This window comes from Eurosta solidaginis, chromosome 5, assembly GCF_040869045.1.
Source record: "Eurosta solidaginis isolate ZX-2024a chromosome 5, ASM4086904v1, whole genome shotgun sequence".
In the NCBI taxonomy this organism is placed as follows: Eukaryota; Metazoa; Arthropoda; class Insecta; order Diptera; family Tephritidae; genus Eurosta; species Eurosta solidaginis.
Window position 1 is genome coordinate 202,531,519 of NC_090323.1, and position 16,959 is coordinate 202,548,477.

At 39.6% G+C, this 16,959-nt stretch overlaps 2 protein-coding genes across 4 annotated transcripts in view; one reads left to right on the top strand and one right to left on the bottom strand.

The window, feature by feature from the left end:
- Positions 1-16,959, bottom strand: part of MCU (mitochondrial calcium uniporter) — a 472,202-nt gene that overhangs the window by 261,599 nt on the left and 193,644 nt on the right. The gene's annotated exons all lie outside the window — the stretch shown is intronic.
- The window catches only part of jv (javelin), a 147,991-nt gene that overhangs the window by 114,492 nt on the left and 16,540 nt on the right, over positions 1-16,959 (top strand). The window contains exon 4 of the mRNA XM_067789148.1: positions 9,304-15,337. Coding sequence (XP_067645249.1) covers positions 9,304-15,337 — 6,034 coding nt within the window. The remainder of the gene's footprint in view (positions 1-9,303; positions 15,338-16,959) is intronic.

The following is a 16,959-nucleotide window of genomic DNA, read 5'->3' on the forward strand; positions in this document are numbered from 1 at the left end:
TATGAAGATGACGATATGCGCGTTGGCGAGATAAACAACTGACAATTTGTATCATATAACTTATAGCTTGTGGCAATCATCTCTAATTTTTAAGCTCTCACAAAAATTGTAATAGTTTTTGGAAACAAATAAAATATGAAAGACATTTGTTTAGTTGAGATGGTACCAGGAAATGTCATAATCTGTTTTATTGTCAGGTAGATACTATGACGACCGACAACTGACAATGAGGACCCCGTCCCGCCACCCTAGCTGGTTAAGAGGCTTAGAATATACCTGCGGTATGCCTGTTATAAGAGGCGATTAAAATACCAAATTGATTCAAGGCCGCAACCCTTTCAAGGGGTTGCAAGCGCAATATATAGCTTCTCCAGTGGTCAATTGTCAACCTCATCTGGCGACCCCAAGCTCCTTATGGATCTAGGGGGTGGGAGGGCGGTATGGCCTAGAAGGTTTCATGTGGTCATATCAAAACGTTCCCGAGATGGTCGGGTTAGTACCTTAATGGTGCTTGTTACCGGAAAGTACCGGATCTGTATCCGGAAAAGGACCATCAACATTGATAAAACTCCCCAAGGCCTTCGGGGAGTGCCTTTATCGCTACAACGACAACAACCCCGTCTCGCCAATTTGTAGGAAAAATTGAAAATGGGTTAAAGCTCGGCCAAAATTCGTAGACATATCGTGCCTTGTATTAAATTTTAATAGGGTGGTGGGAAGCTCTTCTGTAAGAGGTGAAGCTTTCTTATGCGTTTTCCTGCCCAGGGATTAAAGATCAATTTTAAAACTGCTTGGGATAAAATGGCATTTCCTCCCTATATTGGTCCTGTACGTCTACGCCATTTAAACTTACGTCGTCTTGCTATGTACTTTAGCATAGTAGTCTTGCTATGTACTTTAGCATAGTATTTTCTGAGAGACAGAAAGCAATTAAAGTGTGAACTCTGAAAATAACACACAAAAGTTAGTTGGATCTTGTAAGCAATTTAATGAGGGCTCCTTATAATGAGGTGAGAAGTTATCCCGCTCCGAAATATGCATACCTTTTGCGGTAGGTAAGAGGGGGTCATATGTTTTAACCAGACCTGAGACTAGATATTCCCTTTTGGATATTTGACGATTGTAGCGTATATCAAGCGGAATTGCTAGCAATACGCGATGCGATCGCACACATTCTTGCCAAAAATGATTCGGTAGTTATATCTATGGCCTTTTTTAAATTCTGTTGGAGTACAAACTCTATAAGCAGGCCAAATGTGCTGTGGTCAAGGTTAATTTTGACTTTCTATATATAAAGGAAGGGGTTTTCACAAGCCAATGTTTGAAAGTTGCTCACTTCGTTAGGATGGACATCGAATCTTATGATTACTGCCATAGTTTCTGATGTTTTGAGGCCGAGAAAAGCATGCAGGATCTTCTGCATTACTGTCTGGTACTAAGTAGAAGGAAGTTGGCTGTTCTAGGTCAACCGTTTTTCAATTATCTTGTCAAGGTATATAAGCTCGAATGAGGCTATAGCTAGTATAAAAAGGGTTTCTCCCCTTTTTGGGCCCCTTTGATGACCTAATTGTCGGCCTGGAAGCAAAACTTCTTGGTACAATCCTTCTAGCTTTACCTAAACTTCATGGCATCAAAACGACATAGATTTAAGTCATTCTAACTACCTAAGTACTGACGATGAACAGTGGCGGATCCAGGCTGCTTTTTGAGGGGGGCTATTTCAGTCAGTAATTGTTACTCCCAATAGCTGATATGTTTTGAACAAAGTTCACATCAAGATACTTTATCCGTGAAAATGCAAGACAAAACAACAAGGGAAACGTATAGCAGACCGTTATTTTTTAGGGGTAAATTTATTAGTATTTTTTGCATCGTTTAATAATTTCATACACATATTTGGTTTCATTTGGTTATTCAAATTAACAATAGTACATCCAATTTTTTGACATCATTTTTAACTTCTGCATAGTTCATATTCACACAGTAAATTTAATTCTATGCTTCCCTTTTTTTACATATGTATCTTTCAATTATATGAACAATATCAATCTCAATATCGAAATGGGTATTTAAAAGTGCAAGACCAGTGAGTCTGTTCTGGGACATTGTGGACCGTAAACACGTTTTCAACCGGCGAAGTGTCGAAAAACTCCTTTCAGCACAAGCATTGCTAGCTGGATGCGTGGCCAGAATTTTGATAAGAGCATTTATTGATGGAAACGCATATTCACTGCAATCATTTAAAACTTTTTCAGCTGATAGTTGAATTGATTTTTTGTGTTGCATATCAGACCAGCGTTCTGACCAGACTTCGTACTCTCCATCTAGATTAATTTTATTTCCTCCAATAAGAGATGCGTATCGTTTACCAAGATCTTGGACAAGCTCTTTAGACAAATTCTTTTTTTTTTTTGCAGGGTATTATCTTTGATGATTCGCGATGGGAGTAGCAAATTAAGATTAACAAGTAAGGAAGGCTAAGTTCGGGTGTAACCGAACATTACATACTCAGTTGAGAGCTGTGGAGACAAAATAAAGGAAAATCACCATGTAGTAAAAAGAACCTAGGGTAACCCTGGAATGTGTTTGTATGACATGTGTATCAAATGGAAGGTACTAAAGAGTATTTTAAGAGGGAGTGGGCCGTAGTTCTATAGATGGACGCCATTTACGGATATCGCCATAAAGGTGGACCAGGCCTGACTCTAGATTTTGTTTGTACGATATGGGTAATTTGTTTGTACGCTATGGGTATCAAATGAAAGGTATTAATGAGTATTTTAAAAGGGCGTGGGCCTAAGTTCTATAGGTGGACGCCTTTTCGAGATATAGCCATAAAGATGGACCAGGGGTGACTTTAGAATTTGTTTGTACGATATGGGTATCAAATGAAAGGTGTTAATGAGTAATTTAAAAGGGCGTGGGCCTTAGTTCTACAGGTGGACGCCTTTTCGAGATATCGCCATAAAGGTGGACCAGGGGTGACTCTAGAATTTGTTTGTACGATATGGGTATCAAATGAAAGGAGTTAATGAGTATTTTAAAAGGGAGTGGTCCTTAGTTCTATAGGTGGACGCCTTTTCCAGATATCGCCATAAAGGTGGACCAGGCCTGACTCTAGATTTTGTTTGTACGATATGGGTATCAAATGAAAGGTATTAATGATAATTTTAAAAGGGAGTGGGCCTAAGTTCTATAGGTGGACGCCTTTTCGAGATATCGCCATAAAGGTGGACCAGGGGTGACTCTAGAATTTGTTTGTACGATATGGGTATCAAATGAAAGGTATTAATGAGTATTTTAAAAGGGCGTGGGCCTAAGTTCTATAGGTGGACGCCTTTTCGAGATATGGCCATAAAGATGGACCAGGGGTGACTTTAGAATTTGTTTGTACGATATGGGTATCAAATGAAAGGTGTTAATGAGTAATTTAAAAGGGCGTGGGCCTTAGTTCTATAGGTGGACGCCTTTTCGAGATATCGCCATAAAGGTGAACCAGGGGTGACTCTAGATATTGTTTGTACTATATGGGTATCAAATGAAAGGTGTTAATGAGTATTTTAAAAGGGAGTGGGCCTTAGTTCTATGGGTGGACGCCTTTTCGGGATATCGCCATAAACGTGGACCAGGGGTGACTCTAGAATGCGTTTGTACAATATGGGTATCAAATGAAAGGTGTTAATGAGTATTTTAAAAGGGCGTGGGCCTTTGTTCTACAGGTGGACGCCTTTTCGAGATATCGCCATAAAGGTGGACCAGGGGTGACTCTAGAATTTGTTTGTACGATATGGGTATCAAATGAAAGGAGTTAATGAGTATTTTAAAAGGGAGTGGTCCTTAGTTCTATAGGTGGACGCCTTTTCCAGATATCGCCATAAAGGTGGACCAGGCCTGACTCTAGATTTTGTTTGTACGATATGGGTATCAAATGAAAGGTATTAATGATAATTTTAAAAGGGAGTGGGCCTAAGTTCTATAGGTGGACGCCTTTTCGAGATATCGCCATAAAGGTGGACCAGGGGTGACTCTAGAATTTGTTTGTACGATATGGGTATCAAATGAAAGGTATTAATGAGTATTTTAAAAGGGCGTGGGCCTAAGTTCTATAGGTGGACGCCTTTTCGAGATATGGCCATAAAGATGGACCAGGGGTGACTTTAGAATTTGTTTGTACGATATGGGTATCAAATGAAAGGTGTTAATGAGTAATTTAAAAGGGCGTGGGCCTTAGTTCTATAGGTGGACGCCTTTTCGAGATATCGCCATAAAGGTGAACCAGGGGTGACTCTAGATATTGTTTGTACTATATGGGTATCAAATGAAAGGTGTTAATGAGTATTTTAAAAGGGAGTGGGCCTTAGTTCTATGGGTGGACGCCTTTTCGGGATATCGCCATAAACGTGGACCAGGGGTGACTCTAGAATGCGTTTGTACAATATGGGTATCAAATGAAAGGTGTTAATGAGTATTTTAAAAGGGCGTGGGCCTTTGTTCTACAGGTGGACGCCTTTTCGAGATATCGCCATAAAGGTGGACCAGGGGTGACTCTAGAATTTGTTTGTACTATATGGGTATCAAATGAAAGGTGTTAATGAGTATTTTAAAAGGGCGTGGGCCTTTGTTCTATAGGTGGACGCCTTTTCGAGATATCGCCATAAAGGTGGACCAGAGGTGACTCTAGAATTTGTTTGTACGATATGGGTATCAAATGAAAGGTGCTAATGAGTATTTTAAAAGGGAGTGGTCCTTAGTTCTATAGGTGGACGCCTTTTCGAGATATCGCCATAAAGGTGGGCCAGGGGTGACCTAGAATTTTTTTGTACGATATGGGTATCAAATGAAAGGTGGTAATGAGTATTTTAAAAGGGAGTGGGCCTTAGTTCTATATGTGGACGCCTTTTCGAGACATCGCCATAAACGTGGACCAGGGGTGACCTAGATTTTTTTTGTACGATATGGGTATCAAATTAAATGGTATTAATGAGGGTTTTAAAAGGGAGTGGCCCTTAGTTGTATATGTAAAGACGTTTTCGAGATATCGACCAAAATGTGGACCAGGGTGATCCAGAACATCATCTGTCGGGTACCGCTAATTTATTTATATATGTAATACCACGAACAGTATTCCTTCCATGATTCCAAGGGCTTTTGATTTCGCCCTGCAAAACTATTTCATTTTCTTCTACTTAATATGGTAGGTGTCACACCCATTTTACCAAGTTTTTTTCTAAAATTATATTTTGCGTCAATAGACAATTACCATGTTTCATCCCTTTTTTCGTATTTGGTATATAATTATGGCATTTTTTTCATTTTTCGTAATTTTCGATATCGGCAAAGTGGGCGTGGTCATAGTCGGATTTCAGCCATTTTTTACACCAATACAAAGTGAGTTCAGATAAGTACGTGAACTGAGTTTAGTAAAGATATATCGATTTTTGCTCAAGTTGTCGTGTTAACGACCGAGCGGAAGGACAAACGGTAGACTGTGTATAAAAACTGGGCGGGGTTTCAACCGATTTCGCTCTTTTTCACAGAAAACAGTTATCGTCCTAGAATCTAAACCTCTACCAAATTTCACAAGGATTGGTAAATTTTTGTTCGACTTATGGCATTAAAAGTATCCTAGACAAATTAAATGAAAAAGGGCGGAGCCACGCCCATTTTGAAATTTTCTTTTATTTTTGTATTTTGTTGCACCATATCATTACTGGAGGTGAATGTTGACATAATTTACTTATATACTGTAAAGATATTAACTTTTAAAATTTGACTAAAAAAAATTTTTTTTTTAAAAGTGGGTGTGGTCGTTCTCCGATTTTGCTAATTTTTATTAAGCATACATATAGTAATAAGAATAACGTTCCTGCCAAATTTCATCATGATATCTTCAACGACTGCCAAATTACAGCTTGCAAAACTTCTAAATTACCTTCTTTTAAAAGTGGGCGGTGCCATGCCCATTGTCCAAAATTTTACTAGTTTTCTATTCTGCATCATAAGTTCAACTCACCTACCAAGTTTCATCGCTTAATCCGTATTTGGTAATGAATTATCGCACTTTTTCGATTTTTCGAAATTTTCGATATCGAAAAAGTGGGCGTGGTTATAGTCCGATATCGTTCATTTTAAAAAGCGATCTGAGATGAGTGCCCAGGAACCTACGTACCAAATTTCATCAAGATACCTCAAAATGTACTCAAGTTATCGTGTTAACGGACAGACGGACGGACGGACGGACTCAACTGCTCAACTGAGTATAAAAACTTGCAATGTATCTTCAGGTAATCTACCTTGTAAATTAAGAATGATATGATCAAGAAAAGGTATATAAATTGCTTTTCGATAATACTCTTCAGCGTCTGAGTGTAATTTCCTCGATGTATTTGCTTTTTAGCAATTCGTGGGTGGACAATATCAAACTTCAACTCATCTGCTAAAGCGACTGTTTTTTTGTAAAGTCACGAAAAACGACTTCCCGCTTCAAGTCTATGGTTTTTTAATGTTCGCAAAGTCTCACTCAATGCTTCAGAAGCTTGATTCTGAACTTGTTGTTGAATCTTGCCAAGTAGAAATTTCTTGAAACGAAGCAACAATTTTTGTGATGCTTTCTTCAAACTGCATTATACCATTATGTTTTTCAGACCAGCGCGTTTCACATAGTCCACTTAATGATTCCTGCAGATGTTTTTTGAAAACTATGGTACGTTTCGGAGACTGATTTGGAAAACTGATAATTTCATCAACGCAATACAATCCTTTGTTTGAAGAACTTTCGTCGTTTTCGCAAGCGAGTTATTAAGACAATGGTTGAAACACGGACAATGATTAGCATTAGTACATATTTTAATAAGTTCCTGCACAGCTCCCTTAACTTCTGATGTCATTACAGAACATCCATCCGTTCCAATTCCAACGCAATCTTCGAAGGGTAGTCCTAAATTATTAAATCACTATGTGTGCCAAGGCTACACCTGCCATTTTTTTTTTCTCCATTTATAATATCCTTATCTCGGATCGAATCGAACGCATCAAGGAAAGTTACAAAATCTTCTCTTATATCATACAAGATTCTGAATAAACTTTATTCAATAAAGTAAGGTTATATTCAGTATGTTATCAACAGCGCAAATATTTCTGAGCATTGGACTGATTTGCATGAGCATTCTTACTATTGAGCGCTAATATTATTTGAAAATTGATACTCACTGACTTCGTTAAAAAAATTTTGTTTCGAATAACTTTTGGAAAAAAAATCTAGTCGGAGGGAGGGCGATCGCCCCTTCGCCCCCCCTCCCCCCTCAAACCCACAACTGACGATAAAGTCAAAGCTAAAAATCGTATAATTTCACTTTTGCATTTCCTGCAAGGGTATGGGTATAAAAAAGAAATGAATTTTTATTTGTGTATAGTTTCAGGCAATGTTCACAATAAATATAGCTTTGGCAATTCCTTTTAATACTCAGATTTTTTCCTTAAGTTCTGTCAAAATGTTAATAGCCCAACTCTATTTATAGTTTGCACAACTTCTTAATTAGAGTTTGCTGAATTTTTTTAAGTATCCATTTTTGCAGCTCCATGAATTTAAGTCTAACAATGAAAAAGTTGTAGGTCTATGAAAATTCGCATTGATTTTTAACAATTTTTTTTTTCGAATAATGCTTCAGATTTTCCTCTTGTTTTCGAGCAAATCTAAAGCACCCTTCGGAAAAAAATTATTCTTAAATTGATTGGGATACAAAAATGCTTACTCATAAAATTTAGAAAACTCTTATTAAAGTAAGAATTTAATTGACGAAACTTGATAAAAATTGGAACTGCTATATTCTCGTTGCAGCTGTACATACATACATACATATGTATTAGGGTAGTTCTAAAAAAATCGATGTCGGATCTTTTTTGGGAGCTCCCCCTAAAATGTTTAATTTTGTTAGATTTTAGGATTGTCCAAGTTTGAGCACAATTGGAAGATGTTAACCCGGGCCTCAAAGTTTTGAAAATCTCGATTTTTTGGCAGTTTGATGACTTCGGCGACCCATATCTCTCGAACGGCTAAAGCTATTTGCCCGTGTCATACATCAAATTAAAGGCGATACTGCTAATAATATTTTATATGCAATAAAAATATTGCTTGATTTGTTAAGATTTGGTGATTTATCGTTTTGTTAATTCCTTTTTTTAAACTGTTAGATTTGTTGAGCTAGAAGAATGAATAAAACTTATTTTTTTTTTTTATATATTCATTTATAATTTATTTGGTCGATATTTCGACTTCAATCTGAAGTCGTCATCAAGGACATATGGATCATATATTTTTTATTCTGTGAAGCATTCTAGCTCAATAAATCTAACAATTTACAATATTCAAGGCTATTAACTTTTATTAAAAATTCCTTTTTCTAACATTTCTTTGTCAATGCTTTCGTATTTCAATAGATTTTCAATGAGGTATAGGTCTTGTTTTGGTGCTAAACACGCTCTGGGGTGTTAAACCAGGCTTTACACTGGCGGCATGGCTTAACATCTTTTTATTGTGCTCAAACTTTGGCAATCTTAAAATCTAACAAAATGAAACAAAAACAAACAAAAATATTCTGAGATTTTGTTTACCCTTTGAGATAAAACCACCCTAATGTGTATATCTTTAAGATAAAAAAATTTCAGTTTTATACCTTAAGTGTCTATTGAGAAAATGGTCAAAATAGACCCTAAACCAAAAATTAAAACTTAAATGAGGTATCTAAACAAGCTTCAATTTTTATCTATCCTATGAGTTAAAACCACCCTAATATGTATGTATGAACACCAATAACAATCGAAATACTAACTCATAAAGATAATGCCCAAGTTCTAGAAAGCGATTGAAACGTAACGTGATTTCACCTTCGTTGCGTGCATTGAAACTAAAAAAAAAAAAACAAAAAAAAAAACTTAAGTTTCTCGAACCACCTCCCCCACATACCTGACTCAAATCGTTGTTTAGTCAAGCCATCACTAATTTTTAGTTTTCTTTTACAAAATTGTGATGTAGACTGCACGCAAATCTTAAATGCATTTCAATTGAGGCAACGTTTGTCTGTTTCTTTGTTTTTGTTACTGTAGTTTTTTGTGTGCTATTGTTTAAGCGTTCACTGCGCGTCCCATCAATTTTCATCTAAGCGTTTACTAAGATATTTAATACAGACTAGAAAAAGTACATTTACACTGACACCACTTCAAACAAAGAAATTTGAAACAATAACAATCAGTAGCATCACACAATTACTGTCAACACTACTAATTCTGATGACATTTTCCCCACAGATTACTTTGCGGCAAGAGCAACAACGGCAATAACAAGTATCATCACCATCATCATCGTCATCACAATAATAAAAGTAGTGGTAGTTGCAGTGGCAGTGGCATCAGCATTAGTTGTAACAACAATTTGAATACGAATGAAGAGCTTGTAGGGTATGAAGGTGAAACGAGCTTACAACACAATAACGACTTGAGACACAAACACCTTGCCGCACTGCAACGTCATCATCATCATCATCGTCATCATAGCGCAAGTGACAGTGGCAATTACGATAACCTTCAAACAATACATGAAACGCAAAGTCCAACGACTGCGTCGCAATCAGCACAAACGCATAATCAACGTAATCAAACGCAAACGCAGCTGCTGCCACAGTCCCCATCACAGCAAACGCAAAAGTCACAGCCATCCCATCAGTCACGTGAGGCCATTGACTATTATGATAATTTAAAGCGTTTGGATGCGCTAACATTGGGTCTGGTTGAACAATTACATCCTTGGCATAATGAGAAAAGCGATTTGGAGAGTTTGAATTCAGATTATTTTAAAAATTCATTACATCAAAATCAAGAGCTGCAACAACAATTGGATTTCGAAGCGCTTGAAGAGGCAGTAAGCTTTATAGCGAACGAGAAACCGCGCATATATCAAACGCGTCGACAACAGCGCGGTTGCTTGAATAACTCATTGCAAAACCCTCAACAAAACGCATCTGATTCTTATCAGGAGAATAGTCAGAGTAGCGCATTCCCAGAGACAACAACTAGCAATTCAGATGATCAGACAGATAGCGCATCACTATCAGAGCAAGAGTACGATTTGAAGAGAATCGAAAAGATTTATAAGAAAAACGCAGATTTTGAAGGTGATGAAGAAGGCTATGAGCTCATAAGTTTAACAACAACAACGCGCACACGTTTCGAAACTACTGAAGAAGAAGCGGAAGACGAGGAGGAGGACGCGCAAGCAGACATTGATGCTAGCAGAGAAGGCACGTTAAAACGTTCACGCGCACTAAGCGGCAATCTTGAGAAACTCATAGCCTACGACTCAGTGTACTTGTCCTCTGAGGAAAGTTCGGAAGGTACGTTAAATGCAGACGATAATAACTGTGAAGCTTACGCGCATACAACACATCTCACCGCTAAACTCAAAGCTGAAGATACAGGCGAAACCTCAACTTTGTTGCATTTCTCTATAGAAGATATTATCTATGAACCGCAAAAGAGTAGCAAACACCTAGTGCAAGCACTCGACGGAAGTGAAGTGTGTAGGAGTGAGATAGTTGATAGCGGCTGTGCTAATATATGGCAAAAAGCGGAAATTGAAAAGCACGCAGCGCCAAAGGAAAAGCAATTAATTAGTTTAGTAGAAACGGTAAACAAGAATATTGAAAAATTTGAGAATACAGAAGAAGTACAAGGACAAATTGAACAGGGAGACTGCGAGGAGCAAAAAGCGCATAACGACGAGCTAAAGAAGCAAGCAAATAAAAAACTTGAAAGTACAACAACATTATATACGCAAATATTGAAAGTAGGTCACACATCAACTTTGCTACCAATAAGCACAACCGCAAACTCAACAACCACAGACACGTACAGAGCTCAGAGCTCTTTGACGTCGATAACAACAACCGCTAGCATAGACACATCAACATCCGCTTGCGCTGCGACAACGTTAGCAACGACCCAAGTGACAACGACGGCTACACACACATCAACGTCCAAGTCGATACCCACATCCAAATCTGCGCCTACAGCTAAGTCAATAACTACATCCACATCTACATTAGCAGCCACATCATGCGCCTCCATCACAAAATCCACTGCCGCTACTACCATTAGATGCTTACACACTCCGGTCACGGTTAAACCAGCAACATCTAACAATTCCTCCAGCTCACAACCTACTGTGGGCATCACATCTAGTGCAGCCAGTAAACCGAAAATCTTGTCTGTCGTAGAAAAACGTAAGTGGAAGCGTCACAACGACACACAAGCAACTAATACAACTGGCTCGAGCTTGGGCACATACAACGAAACCAGCACGCAAGTACGTAGCTGTGTTTTGGATCCCATAGATACTGCTCCACGTACCACAACACTTACAAAAGCGACACTCAAACGACAGTCCACTGCTGACTCGCTCACTTATTTACCTTTTCCGCATACAAATCTAAGTGATAATCAATACCACAGTTTGCCGGACGTAAATATTGGACAAAGTCTTAAAGTGTCCGAACGTATTGATGCGAAATTGAGATCTACCTATAACATAAACTACAACAAAATCAATGAGGAATGTTATGCGGTGCGTGAGGGTATAAAGGATAAGGTAACAACTCATGCGAATGGTACCGCAAGCTCGAAGACGACATTGCTGCAAGAGAACAGTGCAAATAAGAGCAAATTAAAGCAACAACGCGCAGAGGAAATTTTGACAAGTGAAGAAATTTACGACTCAATTAAGAGATTTGGTCGTGCGCATCAAAAGGCACGACAGAAAGAATATCAAGAGCTGCATGATGTGTTACATGTAGTCAAGGAGAAGAAGAGAGAGGACAAAGAAAAGAAAAGTTTCAAGTTGCGCGATCTTGAGAGAGAGGGGAAAGAAGTTAGAGAATTGATAGGGGACAAGGAGGTGAGAGACGAGACACAGGCGAAGGAGGATAAGCAGGTGAGAGAGGAAACGGAGTTGAAAGACAAGACACAGTTGAGAGAAGAGAAAGAAGTAAGAGAGGATAAAGGGGTGAAGGAGGTGAAAGAGGAGAAAGAGGAGAAGCAAGTGAGAGAGGAAAAACAGGTGAGAGAAGAGAAACAAGTAAGAAAAGAGAAAGAGGCAGGCGAGAAGAGAGAGTTGAATGAAATAAAAGAACAATCCACAACTTATCCCGATAATTTATCGGACAAATCTCTCGAGAAAGAGGGAGAAGCGGAGGAGGTGAAGGAAGATCATAAGCAAGAGTTGAAAATAGAAAAAGAAACTAAAGTGGTAGTGGCAAATCAAAGTTCCCAAGTGCAAACAAATCCCCCCACTGCAGAGGAAGCTTCCAACGACGCTTCCAATAGCAGCTCACTCGAAACAAATTCGAGCGAATATCTAGAGCAACCAAAAGACGCGCCTGACGTGGAGATAGAAGATTTTAGTAAACTAATAGAAAGACGAGCAAAAGAAATCAAAGTTAAAGCTCAAAGACGTAGACAACACAGCGGAGCAACTGCAATCACAGAGCTTACAGGCTCCGCGCGTATATGCCAAATAGACGCAAGCTCACAGCCAGTAACTGATTTCCGTGTAAGCGCTTGTGTGAGTCAATTTCGCATAATTGTGACGGATGCACAGAATAATATAATCGAGGAAGACTCAATCGAAAAGGACGACAGTTTAAATAGTGGCACGGTGAAGATAGAAGACGCAGCAGATGAAGAAGAATCGGTGAGCACAGCGCACACGCACTCACCGGCGCCCAAGCTACAAAAGCTCAACGTCTTTGCGGATGTTACGATAAAAAGACAAGAGAAAAAGGAAAAGAAGGATAAAAGCGTTAGAGATAAATCAACAATTGTTAGCACGCATACACAACGAGTCGCATCGTTGAAGCGTGTGCCCTCGAAGCCAAAACGTCTGCAACAGCAAACAAATTTCAATACATTACAACAGCAACATCTTTATTGCTGTAGACAGCAACAACAACAACAAGGAGGTAAAAATATAAATAAAGAAAAAAACCAAAATAAGACTAAGCTCAGCGAAACTGGCGACAGGAACAACAGCAACAATACAAATTACTGCAATCTAACATTAAAATCAAAAGAACGTCGCGTACTTAGCACACAAATCTACAAAGCACGTCCTATTAAAGTCCTCACATCGAACGATTCTTTCCGCCGTCGTAGTAAAGAAGGCGCCGTTACGGCCGCAGGCAGTAAAATGTCGCGACCACAAATTTTACACGTCGTAGATAATAGCAAACGAAGGGCAGACATATTTGGCAGGGGGATGAAGACGAAGCGAGCAGGAGATGAAGACGAAGGTAGAAAAACAGAATGTGAATATTTGAAAAAGGTTGACGCAGTGCGCAATTATTGGTCCAAATTAGCCAAAAATGAGGAGAATGAACATAAACAAGCAGAAAACGACCAACGTGACGAACGCGACGAGATCGATGAAGGGCGACAGCAAGTGAATGATGAATGGCAGGCGGAATTTGGAAATAAGCAGAAAAATGCTAATGAACTAAAGAAAGCAGTGACAAGCAGCAGTCAAGGTGATGAAGGAGGACAATGTGAAGGACGATGCCAAGTCGAACAACACGCTCAATTAAATCAGCAGCGTGCTCAAATGCGGCAGGAGCAATCACAGATCGAAGAGCGACCTCAGCCCGAAAAGGAACCTCAGTCTAGGCAGCATCAACCCTTTTCAAATAAGCAACAACCTCAACCTGTAAAGGAAAAACCGTACCCCGAACCGCGCCACTTCATTTTAGGCGCGTCGGAGATACAGGGACAACCTCAAGCAAGAGCAGTTAATCAATTAAGCAAACCGCCCAGACTAGGCCCACCAAACTTCGCGCATCATGATGAATTCGCCAGTTTTATGCCTTCTATTGAAATAGTTGAGCTTGAAGGCGATAAGACAGCCACTATTGTTAGCACTGTGCCACCCGATTCTGCAGATGCAGCGGCATTGGCTAATGATGTCAATGGCGTACCACAATTCGATCATATACGTTACAAGGTACTCAAATCTCAGCAGCTACTGCGCAGCAATATGGTGCCGCGTAGCAAGAAAGAAGCGCAATTCGATGGACTCATACAATACTTGCAGGAGTATAGCTTTCAAGAGTTGTTGGCAAATAATAACGTAGTAATCGTAGAGCCAGTGCGTACTAAGATTGAACAGCCACTTACGATAGCAGCAGGAGCGCCAACAGCGAGCGCAAAGGAGAAAATGACACAGAGCGTAAATGCGAACAAAAATATAGCGATGAGTAAAGAGTCAGATGCGAGAAAAGTTGAGCACCAGCAGAATGTTAAGGTGCAGGCGAATGCAAAAGCGGATAATGCTATAGAAGGCGCGAGCGGGCGGGATAAATTGTTTGGCGGTTTTGGCCCGAACACTACTGGCGGTCATGAAGTTGGTAGTGGCGCTACTAACGGCAGCGGATCAGGTGGCATTAAGCGGCATTTCTTCTATCAACCCGTGCGCGTTAATCGTGAACTCTACGAGGAGGAGCTACCGAACCCTGAAATAGTACGTAATGTACGCAAATTCTTTGAAGAAAATATTTTACCCACACCGCGTGGTGGAATACAAGTGCGCTCAAAGACGCCAACTGATGACCACTCGTTTGTGGAACGTAGCGCTGCCACTCAACTACCCAGTCCGCGTGCAAGACGTGCTCGTAAATATCGCTATCTTACCATAGATACTTCCTACGGTCATATGCCACAGCAGCATCGCAATCACCAACAACAACCACTAGAACAACAACAGATTAACACAAAGGCGAATGTTACAGCACGCAAATGGGATACATCCAGCTTATCGAGTGGTATCTCTAGTGGTGATTTGTCATCACCTTGTGAATGTACGGATGCAGATACAACCGCAAAGCATAATGCTGCTGATGAGGACAAGACCTTAAAGGGCGTGCATGTACAAGAGGTTGTACAAAGGCATAATGAAAAAAATATGCGAAATGGCGAGTTGGAAGAGGAACGTATTGAGACAAATACTTGTATGGCAGCGGAAGGACGACAAGTACAAGTACAACCACGTCCACGGCCACGTCCACGCAGTAGCAGTGGCAGTAGAGCTATTCATGGTGGTGGTGTTGGTGATGACTCTACTTACCGCGTGACCGATATTTATGAGCAGCATGCAAGTCAACAACAACAAAGAAATTTTGTAAGTGAAGGCAGAAATAATCGTTTTAGTGATGCTGCACAGTTGGCCGAAACGGATGACAATGAGGATGCCGATGATGAAGACCTTGATGATGTGGTTGGCGAATCGCATTATGTAAGCAAGGTAAGTTCAGTTTTAATGGGTAGATGACGAGGTGATAGATAAGATGTAAACTTGAATGAGCAGGTTAGTAAATGGTAGAGAGGCATGCGGAGAATATACAAATTTCGTGACTGCTTCATTTTCATGTTCGCGCCATACTTGCTTACAACCATACATATAGGAATATAGATTTATTCTTTATATGGCACACATTTCTGCAAGCTTGTTAAATTCGGTAGCGTACGGTGGTCGATTTTTGCAAGAACTTTAACTTTTAAAGTTGAGCAAACCCCGATTTTTTTCTATCGACACCAGATATTTCAGTTATCTTGTAATCGATGTTTATTAACTTATCCTAAATATATATTAACAGCTGTTAGATATCAAACAGGGCGGATCGATAAATTGTATTGAATAAGGAACAACGCAGAAATTAGAAGGACGGCAAATCGCTTCATACTGAATCAAAAGTAAATAATTTAAAGAAAAAAAGTTTGTTAAAAAAAAAGAATTTCTAAACAAAAAAAAACGGTTAAACATCATGAACCAATAAACAGATCCCGCATTAAAATATGAGAGAGCACAAAATCATAGTTAGCTGTGAAATAAATTTCATTGCTGACCCAGTGTTCAGACTTTATTCCAATCGGAGTATTTTGCTCCGCTCTTACCTCCTACTACATTTTTTTATCTCAAAGGTTTATTTGGATCGAGTTGAAAACTAAATAGTATTACTACCTAATATGTTTCGGTTGAAGTTTTTATTATATTCGTATGAAAAGCTGATTGTTTACATGTGACGATTGGATGAAATGACGTGAATTCGTTTTTCGTGCCTTAAGACATGTTTCTTCACATTCTACTCACAGTTTTATCTTTCCTCTGTTTACAAACTGCCGGAGCATATTCGTTCATCCGCATAACATGCCCCACCTAGCGAAGCCTTTGGGTTTTCAATCGCTGCACTACCGTCATGTCTGCGTAAAGATCATATAGCTCATTACACCTCCTTCGATACTCGCCGTCGACATCACGCATAGGACTATAAACCTTCGAGAGAACTTTTCTCTCGAATACTCCAAGAGCCGTCTCATCTTCTCTCGACACCTTCCATGATTCAGAGCCATACATCAGGACAGGTATGATGAGTGACTTGTATAGCGAGAATTTTGTTCGTCGAGAGAGGAATTTACTTTTCAATTGCCTAAAGAAGCACTTGTTGGCAAGAGTTATTCTCCGTTTGATTTCTAGGCCGACATTGTTTTTGCTTTTAATGCTGCTTCCCAAATGAACGAAATACCTCACAGTCTCGAATTTATATCCGTCAACAGTGAGCTGCAAAGGCCGCGATGACAGCAAGTACTTCATCTGGTCCAAATTTACTGCAAGGCCCACGTTTTTTTTGCTTATTTATATTATACCAACTCTTCGCCTCCCTGTTTGAACAGCCCGGCGGGTATCTCGCCATTACTTGGCACCTTGTGATTTTTTAGCCGTGATATTGGATGCCCGGGAGTGTTTTTCATCATCGGCGATCGGGGTATCGGGTTCGTCTTCCCCCACACTCTGTACGTCAGTTACCAGGTCGCCATTTTCGTTCCTACAGGAATCTGCCCGGTCATCCTACACGTTTTAGGCCGACT